At 41.9% G+C, this 15,702-nt stretch overlaps 1 protein-coding gene across 1 annotated transcript in view; it reads left to right on the top strand.

The window, feature by feature from the left end:
• The window catches only part of nol4la (nucleolar protein 4-like a), an 85,264-nt gene that overhangs the window by 53,731 nt on the left and 15,831 nt on the right, over nt 1-15,702 (top strand). Inside the window, exon 5 of the mRNA XM_062998736.1 lies at nt 3,629-3,782. Within this exon, the coding sequence (XP_062854806.1) occupies nt 3,629-3,782 (154 nt within the window). The remainder of the gene's footprint in view (nt 1-3,628; nt 3,783-15,702) is intronic.

Here is a 15,702-nt window from a genome sequence, read left to right as displayed (position 1 = left end):
CCACTCTATTAGACACTCCTACCTGGTTGGTCCACCTTGTAGATGTAAAGTCAGAGACGATCGCTCATCTATAGCTGCTGTTTGAGTTGGTCATCTTCTAGACCTTCATCAGTGGTCACAGGACGCTGCCCACAGGGCACTGTTAGCTGGATATTTTTGGTTGGTGGACCATTCTCAGTCCAGCAGTGACAGTGAGGTGTCTAAAAACTCTATCAGCGCTGCTGTGTCTGATCCCCTCATACCAGCACAACACACACTAACACACCACCACCATGTCAGTGTCACTGCAGTGCTGAGAATGGTCCACCACCCAAATAATACCTACTCTGTAGTGGTCCTGGGAGGGTCCTGACCATTAAAAACAGCATGAAAAGGGGCTAACAAAGCATGCAGAGAAACAGATGGACTAGAGTCAGTAATTGTAGAACAACAAACTGCTTTTATATGGTAAGTAAAGCCGATTAAATGGACAATGTGTGTAGAAACAAGGAGGTGGTTTAAGTTTTCTTCATGCCTTTATGTAGCGCTTCTTTGGCATCAAGGCTTTCGCACTTCACATGAAACATTACTGAATGTTTGTTATTCATAGATTCATTGCTGGGAGTTTGAGCATGTTCTAGAGTTTTAGAGACCTTCGTCACTATTGGCTCCCACAACGAGGTCTTTAACCCATAATTACTTGCATTTAAAAGTGTGTGAAAGCGCATTCAGTCTTTCTAGGCCTGATAAAGTTAGCAGTAGATACAGTAGAGAGTGTTATTTATTCAAAAGATTTCCTGTGATCTTCTAAACATCCTCCTTCCTGTCAGGTTTCACCTATTGTCCTGTGTATACATAATTCCAGCCTTTTGAAAATCAACCATGCTTTTAAAAAATCAGCATTTGGCAACTTTTGGTGTGAAGGTTTTAAGTTTTAAGGAGATGTCATCTAGTGGTGGGAGCAGTTCTAGTAAGCATTTGCTAAAGCTCTTTGTACATACATCATTACATTTATGTATGTAACCCAGTACGGCAGTTTTGGTGAGTGGGGGTGAGTGGGGGTGGGTGGTGTTTAAATCATAGACACAATGGCCAGTACAAGTGTATCTACACATCTATATGGTATGTACACCCATGCATCCACGACCATGTTTTTACCCATGGTGATAATAAGGTACTCTTGTGTATTAACATTAAATATGAAACTGGAATCCCCGAAACCTTTTTAATTGAAGTGCTGGATGACTGCGTATAGGAACATATGGGTGGATGCACAAAATCAAAGTATAAGAGGAAGATTTGTGTGTCGGTCATGTGGGAGAGTAGGAATGTGGCTTTTGGGGTATAGAGTAATTAGGATGTGAATAAGAAGTGGCGAAGCCGTGTGTGTGTGTTTGGTAGGGGCTGGGGGTTGGTTATAAAGTGTTACGATGGAAATGGGTGAGGGGATGGCACATTAAGCAAAATTGGGGGCTGGTATATGCTGTCAGAACTGGCTATAAGGCCGGTATTGGTGTCCACACCAAAACGCATTTACTTATGGAATGGTTTGATGTGAAGGTAAAACCATGATGAGGAAAGGAAAGGTTTTAGAGCAGGACTGAAGTACAAATGCTAATATTAGCCTTAACAGATGGCAAAGCTTGTCTGAAGCTTTGGAAACACAGTAAGCTCTACAGCACAGTGAGTGTCTTGCTTTTTCTGTTGTCATTTCCATCAACCATTGAGAGAGAGAGAGGTGTGTTCTCACCTGCCAGCATCTACTGCACTTGACAGAAAAGGTCATGACGGGGGGGGGGGGGGGGGGGGGGGTTAAGATTTTAAGATGTTAAGATTTTGATGTTAAAGCTGTATTGTTATTATTATTATAATTTATCACTCCCTCACATATCCTGATCAGGGTCGTGGGGGGTGCTGGATCCTTTCCTAGCTCTCAATAGGTTCAAGGCTTTGGACAGGGCATCAGTCCATCGCCCACTGAACCTTAGATGCTTAAATCAAATTTTTTTAAATTCAGTTTAAAACATCAGTACTGTCCACGTTCTAATAATCAGTTTACATATCAAGTCAAGTCAGATTTATTTGTATAGCACTTTTTTAAGATAGACATTGTCTCAAAGCAACTTTACAGAATCCAGGACCAAAAACCTAAAAACCCTGTTGAGCAAGCTGAGGGCGACAGTGGCAAGGGAAAACTACAACCCCAAATCAGAAAAAGTTGGGACACTATGGAAAATGCAAATAAAATGAAAATGCAGTGTTCCTTACGTTTACTTTGACTTTAATTTGATTGCAGACAGTTTGATCCCGAGATATTTCATGTTTTGTCTGCTCAACTTAATTCCATTTGTTAATATACCTCCATTCCTGCATTTCAGGCCTGCAACACATTCCAAAAAAAGTTGGAACGGGTGCAATTTAGGGCTAGTGATGAGGTAAAAAAAATAAGCGAGCAGCATATACTGCCTTCAAGACGTCATCTTTTTCAGGGACGTCCATTCATTTTTCAACAAGACAATGAAAAACCACATGCTGCACACATTACAAAGGGATGGCTGCAAAAGAAGAGGGTACGGGTACTGGACTGGCCTGCCTGCAGTCCTGACCTGTCCCCAATAAAAAATGTGTGGCGAATTTTAAAAGGGAAAATGCGACAACGACGACTCAACTGAAACACCCAATCACTTGGTATCCTCGGTGCCAAAACCTCTTTTAGGTGTGATGAAAAGGAATGGCAATATTACAAAGTGGTAAATGCTTTACTGTCCCAACTTTTTTTGGAATGTGTTGCAGGCCTGAAATGCAGGAATGGATGTTTATTAATAAATGAAATGAATTTGACCAAACAAAACATGAAATATCTCGGGTTCATCCTGTCTGCAATCAAATAAAAGTCTAAGTAAATGTAAGAAACTCTATGTTTTTTTATTATTTGCATTTTCCATGCTGTCCCAACTTTTTCTGATTTGGGGTTGTACATTAAAAATTACAAGAAAGAAAAGTTGAGAGGAACCAGACTCAACATGAATCTCCATGATCCTACTTGTCTGTCCCTAAATACATTTTGCCTTATGTCCTTTTAAAATAGTGTTCTGTCCAGGCCTCTCAGTTCTGTTTTGGCTTTTTTTTTACTTCTTTCTATTTCAGACCACTATGAGCATCTTTAGTAAAAGTTAAAAATAGAGTCATTCCTTTAACAAAGTGTTAACTAGTAGTTAACATCCTCAGAAAGTAATGCAAAGAAATGACCTACAGTAATAAATACAACAGGATACTTGGGTGGTGCATTACACTAGTCCACCACCTTTGAGATATAAACCCAAAATGCTGTCAGCCTGCCAGGCTGATAAGCTGTTATGCTTGGCTGTGTCTGAGGTGGGAGGGGGGCATTAAGCTGAAGCCCTGCGATGGATTGGCTCACCCTGCCTTGCACCCAGTCTTTCTCAACACTTTCACCCTGACACTCTTGAGATCATCTTGATTTGCTTACATTTTGCACATTTCTGTCAAGATCCTTTAATTCTTTTAGGTACGTTTTCTAATCCTTTTGTTTCTTGCCTTTTTTATCTTTCTCTCATTTTCCCTATCTGTCTTTTCCCCCCATCCCCCTTTTCCTTTCTACCCCCCTCTGTCTGTCCCATCCTCTCAGGATGAGAGCTCGGTAAGCAGTGAAGACCTTGATATGGCCGAGCCAGCATGGGTCTCCACTGAGCGCGCTCCAGCCACAGTGCCCAGTGCCAGTCCTGACCCACGACCAGATAGGAAGTCCACCCCCCCACAGCCAAACATCAAGGAGGAGGAAGGTAAGACAGTGCTCTTCATAAAACACATAATCAACATTGTTACATTTTTAATGTAAATGTAATGTCTTATTACCTTTATTTCCTTCCTCTAACCATTAAAGACTAATTGGTTACCCAGAGTCTTTTTCACTGATAAGGTGTCTGTACTGGTTGCATTAGATTTTCTTTGGTGAAAATGAATCAGGCCGAGGCTGCATGTACTTATTTACAACATCACTTATTTATGGTCTGTAGTATGTGTGTATTAAGAAAGGAGTCAGAACAAAGAGTCAGAACTGTCTCCTGGAAATGAGGGTGTCTTCATTTGGGTCATTTTAAATGATGGTCACCAGCATGAATTTTGTCACCAAGGTTACACTGTGTGATTGCTAGGTTTAGCGAAGAACATCCCACCAATCAATTACATATATATATATATATATATATATATATATATATATATGTGTGTGTGTGTGTGTGTGTGTGTGTGTGTATATACATATACATATATAAGTACACACACACATATATATACTGATCAGCCATAACATTAAAACCACCTCCTTGTTTCTACACTCACTGTCCATTCTATCAGCTCCACTTACCATATAGAAGCACTTTGTAGTTCTACAAGTACTGACTGTAGTCCATCTGTTTCTCTGCATGTTTTGTCAACACCCTTTCATGCTGTTCTTCAATGGTCAGGACCCCCACAGGACCACTACAGAGCAGGTATTATTTGGGTGGTGGATCATTCTCAGCACTGCAGTGACACTGACGTGGTGGTGTGTTAGTGTGTGTTGTGCTGGTATGAGTGGATCAGACACAGCAATGCTGATGGAGTTTTTAAACACCTTACTGTTACTGCTGGACTGAGAATAGTCCACCAATCAAAAATATCCAGCCAACAGCGCCCCGTGTGCAGCGTCCTGTGACCCCTGGTGAAGGTCTAGATTCTAGAAGATGACCAACTCAAACAGCAGCAATAGATGAGCGATCGTCTCTGACTTTACAGCTACAAGGTGGACCAACTAAACTAGGTTGGAGTGTCTAATAGAATGGACAGTGAGTGGGCACGGTGTTTAAAAACTCCAGCAGCGCTGCTGTGTGTGATCCACTCATACCAGCACAACACACACTAACACACCACCACCATGACAGTGTCACTGCAGTGCTGAGAATGATCCACCTAAATAATACCTACTCTGTGGTGGTCCTGTGGGGGTCCTGACCATTGAAGAACAGGGTGAAATAATATGAAATGGGATAAAAATGCATGATGTATATATATATATATATATATATATATATATATATACATATATATATATATGTATACAGTATATATACAGTGTATCACAAAAGTGAGTACACCCCTCACATTTCTGCAAATATTTTATTATATCTTTTCATGGGACAACACTATAGAAATAAAACTTGGATATAACTTAGAGTAGTCAGTGTACAGCTTGTATAGCAGTGTAGATTTACTGTCTTCTGAAAATAACTCAACACACAGCCATTAATGTCTAAATAGCTGGCAACATAAGTGAGTACACCCCACAGTGAACATGTCCAAATTGTGCCCAAAGTGTCAATATTTTGTGTGACCACTAGAGATGGACCGATCGGGTTTTTTGGCATCGATTGCGATCTCCGATCTCCTTTCAGGGCAATCGGCCGATAGTCGATTTCGATCGGGGGGGGGCGGGGGGCGGGGGGCGGTGACATGCAATTTTTTGCGCAAAATCAGCAGTAAATAATAAAGTAACCAAACAATTATTTTTTTCACTCACAGGAGACATATCTTATTAGTCTAACTGACCACACACACACACAGGTTTAATGTTATCCAGTTTAGTCTGAAAAAAACCTCACAGTGAAGATAAACCGAAAGCAACAGCGTGTGTGTGTGTTTCTTTAAAAAAACGCTTTGTTCACAGTGTCGCTTTAAATGATTCTGATTCAGGAGTCGATTGTGACGCGTAAGTTTCTCTCTCCGTTTTTACTGTTATTAATAAATGCTGTGGTTTTAAATAAACACCAGCTACTACAGAACATTTTGTGTGACTTTCTTACATTAAAAAGCTTAATTAAACCGCTATTACCACAGAGCGGTCACCGAGTCAGACTCGTTCCGTCTGTGGAGCTAAAAGTTCTGATTACCCTAAAAGTTTAGCAGATGATCCTGAACTAACGAATTTGGTAATGAATAAACTTTTGCCTCTGATTGGCTCTGTAACGTTTCTGTTCTCATTTACATCAAAAGCAAGAACCACTTACGATTTACCAAAGTGAACCAGGAGTTTATATAACGTGCTGATAGAATCGGCTCAGATGTGACCGGGTTGAATTATCTTTTTAAAGTAAATATTTCAGTCAGCAAAATTGCATCGTATGTATGATGCACAACGTTAATCATGTTATTTTAGGTCGTGAAGAGCTTTCATGATGGTTTCTGTATGATGGTTGATGAATGGTGATGTGATGGTTCGTGTTTTGTAGCGCAAAGTCTGGATCAATTCACTGAGCTGTTAACTTAACGTGATCTTTATATATCAAGTGATCGGATCGGCTACATTTGGGAAATATCGTCCGATCGTCGATAGCATATTTTGATTGAAAATCGGCCGATATCGATTGAAAGTCGATCGATCGTCCCATCTCTAGTGACCACCATTATTATCCAGCACTGCCTTAACCCTCCTGGGCATGGAATTCACCAGAGCTGCACAGGTTGCTACTGGAATCCTCTTCCACTCCTCCATGATGACATCACGGAGCTGGTGGATGTTAGACACCTTGAACTCCTCCACCTTCCACTTGAGGATGCGCCACAGGTGCTCAATTGGGTTTAGTCCATCACCTTTACCTTCAGCTTCCTCAGCAAGGCAGTTGTCATCTTGGAGGTTGTGTTTGGGGTCGTTATCCTGTTGGAAAACTGCCATGAGGCCCAGTTTTCGAAGGGAGGGGATCATGCTCTGTTTCAGAATGTCACAGCACATGTTGGAATTCATGTTTCCCTCAATGAACTGCAGCTCCCCAGTGCCAGCAACACTCATGCAGCCCAAGACCATGATGCTACCACCACCATGCTTGACTGTAGGCAAGATACAGTTGTCTTGGTACTTCTCACCAGGGCGCCGCCACACATGCTGGATACCATCTGAGCCAAACAAGTTTATCTTGGTCTCGTCAGACCACAGGGCATTCCAGTAATCCAATTCTTTGCCATGAGGTGCCATGTTGAATATCCAGTGGCCAGTATGAGAGAATTGTACCCAAAACAGCAAATTTAACAGCCCTGCTCCCCATTTACACCTGGGACCTTGACACATGACACCAGGGAGGGACAACGACACATTTGGGCACAATTTGGACATGTTCACTGTGGGGTGTACTCACTTATGTTGCCAGCTATTTAGACATTAATGGCTGTGTGTTGAGTTATTTTCAGAAGACAGTAAATCTACACTGCTATACAAGCTGTACACTGACTACTCTAACTTATATCCAAGTTTCATGTCTATAGTGTTGTCCCATGAAAAGATATAATGAAATATTTGCAGAAATGTGAGGGGTGTACTCACTTTTGTGATACACTGTATATACATACATATACATATTATGCATTTTTCTCCCATTTTCTCCCAATTTTAGTGTAGTCAATTTGTCTTCCACTGCTGGGGGGGGATCCCCAATTTTTTTGCTGTTGAGGAGGGTATATCGCTGTTCACACCTCCTCTGACCTGCATGCAGCCTTTAACGGAAGGCACCTCTATCCGCTAATCAGGGTCCTTACACAGCGCTTTGAAGACCCCGTCCACATATTCCGGTCGTCCCTCCCTGCAGGCACTGCCAATTATGCTAGATGGTACCCAGCTGACCGGTGGCAACGGCGAGTTTCGAATCGAGGAGTTTACAATCTCGACGCTGGTGTGCTAGCGGAATATCCCGCTGCACCACATGGGCGCCTTTATTGGCTTTTTTAAATTTTCGTTGCCAAATATTTGAATCAACAACACAAGACTAAATCATTGTTGTTTTATGTCTAACATCCTATCATTTTTATTTTATTTAGTGTTATTAATACTTTTAGGCTCTTGGGTGGCACAATGGTAAATTACGTTCGGGTTCAAATCCCCAGTACATACATACAGACATGAGTGGCTATGTCTATGGGGGTGGCCGAGGCCCCATAAAGGATTGGCATTCTGTCTAGGGTGTGTTACTGCATTGCACCCATTGATTTCAGGGAAACTAAATAATTAATTCATTATTGTTGTTGAGAATTAATGGTTATTAAAGATTACCTTGAGAAAAACCTTGAGCAATTAAGTGTCATAGTGTCAGTTTTATTAAGACTTACCAAATTAAAATATTTGTCTTAAACTCTTGACTTTGAAATTCTAATGTGTATAAAGAGAAAGATCATTTTAGATCTAATGTCTTGTAATCTATTACAATCTATTTTTGGTACTTTCCTCTCACACTTATAATCCATTATCTAATGAACGATTGCTAAATGGAAGTTGGCACCATTACGGAAAGTTTGAAGGCCCTTAAGAGCGTCTTTCAGCACAATTAAAGCTGTGTTGGACTTGCTGTTTAATGTGACCTGTATCAACTGGATGTGTGATGATTAGCTAATGGCTCATAATTGCTAAATATTACATTGTAAGCTGGTGCTTTACTCTCAATGGAAAACATCTTTTGGCATAAAGGGACAACATTTGCAACAGAATGAGTTTGAATCCCCACCGGTGTTATCAGCTGCTATTGCTATTGGCTGTATAGTAAGTCTGAGGGGGTGGCTAATGCCCTATGATGCATTGGTGTCCTGTACGGAGTGTGTTACTGCATTGCGGCCAGTGATTCCGGGGAAAACGGACCCACAGAAAAGCAGTGATAACATGAAAATGAAATGAAAATGGAAAGAATAACTGAGACATCATATTAATAGCTGTAATAACTGGCTGTGTCTGAGGAAGGGAGGGCTGGTTGAGGGAATTTGTCATTGCCCTTGCAACCACAACTACTACCACAACCATACTCCTACTGTATGGTTGAGGTGCTGGCACCAGTGGGAGAGAAATACAGGAAGAATAGCGTGGTCCTCTGTGTTAAAGCTCTTTGCGACCCTACGGTCAGACCGGCAACGATCATTTTGCCTTATATTGCCCTGATTGCTTATTACCCTGTGTTTACACTGGAAGCGTCATCATCGCTTAACTGACATCAAGCAAAAAAAATCGTATAGGAAAAACAATTTGATCACAAATCACATTCCTTCCCACCCATTTTTTACCACAAATCAGATGCGTTCCAGCTAAAGTTAAAAATTCTGAAGGGAAATTAATTGTCTATAAAATCGTGTTTGTTCATTGCAATAACTGGCATCTGTTTGCAGAAGTTTGACACAGCGAGGTATTTCTCCTCCATCTTTAGCCCACTACTGCTGAGATCCGGGCTTCAAATGTCAGTGATGCTATCAGCCGATCGGGCATCTACACAGTCATAAGTTGTTTTTTTTCCCCCCAATTTTCCACCTAATCTAATTGTATCTAATAACCCAATTGCATTACGCTTCCTCTCTACTGATGCTGATCCCTACTGCTGATTGAGGAGGGTGAGACTGACACACGCCCCCTCCGACACGTGTGCAGTAACCGACTGCATCTTTTCACCTGCACGAGTTCATATGCGGATCAGCTTTGTTTACGGAGAGCCAGCAGAGGTTGTAATTGCATCAGTTATGAGGTCCCAGTTATGGCAGAGCTGAGTGTTTTGGTGTGCTAGCGTGTTTTACTGCTGCGCCACCTGAGTGTCCTACACATTCATAAGTTTGACACAAAAACTTACTTCTCTTCCATCTCTAGTAGGAACTATTATCTAGCAAGCCAAAACAGACTTATGGTGGCGGAAATAATGCGCATACAGCTCTGCTTAATGCTCAATTCCTATTGGTAATCACCACATCAATTTGTTCCTAATTTGCGGTAAGATAAACTTTGCTCAATTTTCCGCTAATGACTGGCGTATAGATACAGCCGGCACATTTAGGAGCCGTTTGCTAGCCTGCCGACCCCCAGAGGTCGGTTCGAATCCCAGCTCATCTTTTTTAGGGTTAAACCTCAAACTGCCTGTTCTGTGCTGCTGTTTTTTGTTTTGTGTATCCAGTGTTACCTTAATTCCTGCATAAGCATTAAATATAGAATAAAGGTGACATTGTTTTTTTTGTATTCCAATCTATAGTGCAGGTTCAGTATTTCACTTTTGCTTTTTCCCATTCCTTTCTGTTCTCGGACTGAGTGCAGCAGAATGGAGGGAGGCTTTTTTTTTCTAAAATGGCTGCTCTGGGAGGGGCTGATGGGTCACTCAGTGCCAGGCCGGAGAGAGGAGGAGCAGCTTGTGCTTCTTCTGTTGTGGGTTAATCCGGTGTAACGAGGGATGGGGAAATGAAAAGGAATAATTGTGCAGAGTGCTCAGGGTTTCTTGCCCTTCAGAGAGGGCAGGGCAGGCTCCAGGGGGAATTATCCTAAAGAGATAGAAGTGTTAGCAACTCAGGTAATGGGTCAGCACCAGGTCAGCAGGATATCCTCATTTACTGTATTTGTATGTAATAGAGTGTGTTCTTTTAGAGCCCCAACAGTGACCTGATGGAAATGGATCTAATGCCTAGCATGTTACACAATTTTAATATTGATTTTTCAGTCAGACGAGGTGCCTGATACTTTCCTCGATTGTGACAAAACTGTTGAGTACACTATATGGACAAAAGTAATGGGACACCAATTCTAATTTTTGAATGTATGCATTTTCAGCCACAATTGCCAACAGGTATAAAAATCTGTTATATAAAGAAAATCATACGCTTCCAGCAACCATTTAGAAAGACCTGTTCTGTTCTTGTGAGAAGCCGTTTGTTTTTAAAATGTAATGTCCAACAAGCCTGGCTACTAAATCTCAGCTGTACTATTGGCTGATCAGGCATCTACACAGTCATAATTGGCTATGTACGATGATGGGGGTAGAGGGCAAACAGCCTAGCCATTGGAAGGGTCGCAATAAGGAGTATCAGCCATAACATTAAAACCACCTCCTTGTTTCTACACTCACTGTTCATTTTATCAGCTCCACTTAACATATACAGTGGGGGAAATAAGTATTTGATCCTCTGCTGATTTTGTAAGTTTACCCCCATACAAAGACTTGTTGAACAGTCTATAATTTTTATGGAAGGTTTATTTTAACAGAGAGAGACAGAATATCAACAAAAAATCCAGAAAAAAACATTAAATAAAAGTTATAAATTAATTTGTATTTAATTAAGGGAAATAAGTATTTGATCCCCTACCAACCAGCAAGAATTCTGACCCCCACAGACCGGTTATGTGCCCATGAGGCACACAAATTAGTCCTGTCCCTGTATAAAAGACTCCTGTCACAGAATCAGTTTCTTCCGTTCAAATCTCTCGACCACCATGGGCAAGACCAAAGAGCTATCAAAGGACGTCAGGGACAAGATTGTAGACCTGCACAAGGCTGGAATGGGCTACAAGACCATCAGCAAGAAGCTTGGTGAGAAAGAGACCACTGTTGGTGCGATAATTCGAAAATGGAAGAAATACAAGATCACAGTCAATCACCCTCACTCTGGAGCTCCATGCAAGATCTCACCTGGTGGGGTAAGAATGATTCTGAGAAAGGTGAGGTCAGTCCAGAATTACACGGGAGGAGCTTGTCAATGATCTCAAGGGAGCTGGGAGCAGAGAAATGCTGGATATGACCCCAAGAACACCATCCCCACTGGGCATTTCTTTGCCTATAAACACGGCGAGTGGAGTTGATGCCAAAGAGCTCAATTTTGGTCTCATCTGACCATATCACATTCTCCCAAGCTTTCTCTGAATCATTCAGGTGTTCATTGGCAAACTTCAGACGGGCCTGTACATGAGCCTTCTTGAGCAAAGGGACTTTGCGGGCACTGCAGGATCTCAATCCATTACGGCGAAGTGTGTTACTAATGGTTTTCTTGGTGACTGTGCTCCCATCTCCCTTGAGATCATTGACAAGCTCCTCCCGTGTAATTCTGGGCTGACCTCACCTTTCTCAGAATCATTCTTACCCCACCAGATGAGATCTTGCATGGAGCTCCAGAGCGAGGGTGATTGACTGTGATCTTGTATTTCTTCCATTTTCGAATTATCGCACCAACAGTGGTCTCTTTCTCACCAAGCTTCTTGCTGATGGTCTTGTAGCCCATTCCAGCCTTGTGCAGGTCTACAATCTTGTCCCTGACGTCCTTTGATAGCTCTTTGGTCTTGCCCATGGTGGTCGAGAGATTTGAACGGAAGAAACTGATTCTGTGACAGGAGTCTTTTATACAGGGACAGGACTAATTTGTGTGCCTCATGGGCACATAACCGGTCTGTGGGGGTCAGAATTCTTGCTGGTTGGTAGGGGATCAAATACTTATTTCCCTTAATTAAATACAAATTAATTTATAACTTTTATTTAATGTTTTTTTTCTGGATTTTTTGTTGATATTCTGTCTCTCTTATTATAGACTGTTCAAGTCTTTGTAAGGGGGTAAACTTACAAAATCAGCAGGGGATCAAATACTTATTTCCCCCACTGTAGGAGCACTTTGTAGTTCTACAATTACTGACTGTAGTCCATCTGTTTCTCTACATACTTTTTAGCCTGCTTTCACCCTGTTCTTCAATGGTCAGGACCACCACAGAGCAGGTATTATTTAGGTGGTGGATCATTCTCAGCACTGCAGTGACAATAACATGGTGGTGGTGTGTTAGTGTGTGTTGTGCTGGTATGAGTGGATCAGACACAGCAGTGCCCACTTACTGTCCACTCTATTAGACACTACTACCTAGTTTGTCCACCTTGTAGATGTAAAGTCAGAGATGATCGCTCATCTATTGCTGCTGTTTGAATTGGTCATCGTCTAGACCTTCATCAGTGGTCACAGGACGCTGCCTACTGGGCTCTGCTGGCTGGATATTTTTGGTTGGTGGACTATTCTCAGTAAGACAGTAAGGTGTTTAAAAACTCACTAACACACACTAACACACCACCACCATGTCAGTGTCACTGCAGTGCTGAGAATGATCCACCACCCAAATAATACCTACTCTGTGGTGGTCCTGGGAGAGTCCTGACCATTGAAGAACAGCATGAAAGGGGGCTAACAAAGCATGCAGAGAAACAGATGGACTACAGTCAGTAATTGTAGAACTACAACGTGCTTCTATATGGTAAATGGAGCTGATAAAATGGACAATGTGTGTAGAAACAAGGAGGTGGTTTTAATGTTATGCCTAATCGGTGTATACCACCATGATATTTTCTGCCTCTGCTGTGTTTGAAGAAATAAAGACCATGATTTTTGTAGCTTCCCTATTTGTAGTCTGACCATGTTCTGTGTTCTATAACAATTTTGCTCTCTCATTCACTCGACAGCTATTCATTCCATCATTGCCCTGTCTATGCATTTTCATATGCTATGCTAGCTATGCCAGTAACAGAAATTCCTAAAAGATGCAGACAGAACGCAATTATATCCTGCCATGTTCCCCCGTCTACCCCTCCTCCTACACCCCTCCCCACACATACAGGTTTTTGTAAGTGGGCGCTTAGTGAATTTTGCTAACATCGAGGTCACTGGTGCAGACGGTATGCTGCACAGATGAAATGCTCAAGGCCACTAAGCAATATTCGATTCACATATTAACATGTATTTAACTCACTCGTGTTGCCGGGGGTTCTATGTTATCGAAGCGTGCACTTATTTGCTTGAAGGAATTTATAGGAAGCAGTTGATTTGGTTAACCCAAAGTCAGTATCAAATTTGTCTCTCCTTGGAGTGCTGTTAATTTTGTTCAGGCCATTAATCAGCAATTAAAGTGGTTCTGCCGCTCTGCTTAGTCTCGTCTTTTATCACGGGCCTCGCACAAGGTCACGCCGATGTTGTTCAGATGTCATCTACAGATCCATCTGAGGAGTGTGTGGTCTCATGAATTTCTTAAATGGTCAAAGCTTGTGGTGAAGAAAATGTGCAGTGCATTACACACACAGGATCAAACAACTACACTTATCAACTGCTATTAATTAAACTCGTAACCATCTTGGTCAGATGTGCCTGTCGTAAGGGAGTAAGGGAAGTAGTTTTCGCTAAAATTAGTTCTATTTATGCAGATGTTTACATGCCCCAACATGTTTTTAAAGCTGCATGATTTCAAAAACAGGGCTGCATTTTTTTCCAATTTGTCTTCTGCCGCTCTGGATCCCTAAATGCGTTCAACAAGTGTATATTGTGGCTCACGTGCCCTCCGACCCGTGCGCACCCCTTCTTTACGCCTGTGCTTCTACATAGGCGCCTCTGTCTGCTAACCAGGGTCCTTGCACAGCGTTTAAAGACCCCAAAGTCTGGTCATTTCCCCACCTAGCAGACATGGTGGCCAATTTGTGTCTGTCTGCTGCTAGATGGCGCCCAGCTGACCGGTAGCAGAGCCAAGATTCGAACCGGGGTGCGAGATATGAATATCCCGCTGGGACACCTGGGCACCACAGGGCTGCATTTTAATACAGTTTTTAAAAGTGCTAGTCGATTAGAGCCAGATGTGTTCACATCCAGGGATACACAACTGGAGAAAGCCGGAATGGAAAAGCATTCACCCTTACATACAGATATTGTGAGTTTAAGCCCTAATTATAAAACAGGTCATTCACTGTCATTTTAAAGTGAAATGGTATGTGTTTCTCTTTTTTCTGAGACCAGCCAGTCTCAGAAATCTGTATGCTCACGTCTATGAACGGGGGCAGTTAGTGCCCTCCTCCAGACATGGAGGAACCCTTATCCTATCAGATTGGTGCCAGCCAAAGTTCCAATTAATCCAAACTGTAAAGACGGTATGGCATAGGCTTTACAAAGCTAGACTTCATGGCTGTGTTATTTAGAAACACAAAGATCCGTATTTTACTATAATGAGCACTAAACCTGGATCTATAAACATAATTTGGTCTGATGAATTCACCTCCAATATATTTTATAAATCTGGATTCATGTTCAGATGAACCAAAGGATGCCTTCAGCTCATAATTTCTGCTTACATTCATTTAGTACAGTGGGGGATCTACAGTAATACAGCTTTCATCTTTTTCCTTCTTTCGGCTGCTCCTGTATGTAGGCGTAGCCACAGCGGATCATTTTCGTCCACGTACCTGATCTAGCAGGATGCTCTTTTTGGGGCAAGCTTACTTATTTATTTCCGGGGTTGGGACTGGCACTGAGAGCACACTGACAAGTGCACCTACCACTGGTTATGCTGTTTGGTCATTCCCTTCCAGACTTGGTCAACCATGTCTGTGTGGAACCTGTTAATAGCCCTGCTAAGATTTAAATTGTAGATCTCATTGGTAGTGGGATACCATTTTATAATGTACATGTGTATGTCCATACAAACACTGATCAGCCATAACATTAAAACCACTTAGTCATAGTTTTCGTCAAAGAACCTTTTTTTCATGACGAAAACGAGACGATGACTAAATAAAAACTACATAAAAAGATAAAAACTATGACGAAAAGAATCGACACTTTCGTCAACGAATAAAAACGAGACAAAAATGTTTGGCAGGGACGAAATCCAATCAGAACTGATTTAGTTTTGTGGAAGGTAGGGACAAGTTAGGAAGAGATCCAATCAGAACTACTTTAGCGTATGTGGAGGGGCGGGACAAGCCGGGTAGCCATCCAATCAGTACTAATCTTTTGCAGTACCGCGGCAAGCCCACACTTGCACACATTTGATCTAAACCCGGGAAGACCAGACTAGCCTGTGAACTTTCTTTGCTCATGGAACTAAGTTAACTCCACAATGTCAACAGGGAGAAAGAGGAGAGCCGATATATGGACACATTT

This window comes from Trichomycterus rosablanca, chromosome 7 (genome assembly GCF_030014385.1).
Source record: "Trichomycterus rosablanca isolate fTriRos1 chromosome 7, fTriRos1.hap1, whole genome shotgun sequence".
Lineage (NCBI taxonomy): Eukaryota > Metazoa > Chordata > Actinopteri > Siluriformes > Trichomycteridae > Trichomycterus > Trichomycterus rosablanca.
The sequence above is the reverse complement of the archived record's forward strand: the minus strand, read 5'-3'. Positions and strand labels throughout refer to the sequence as shown.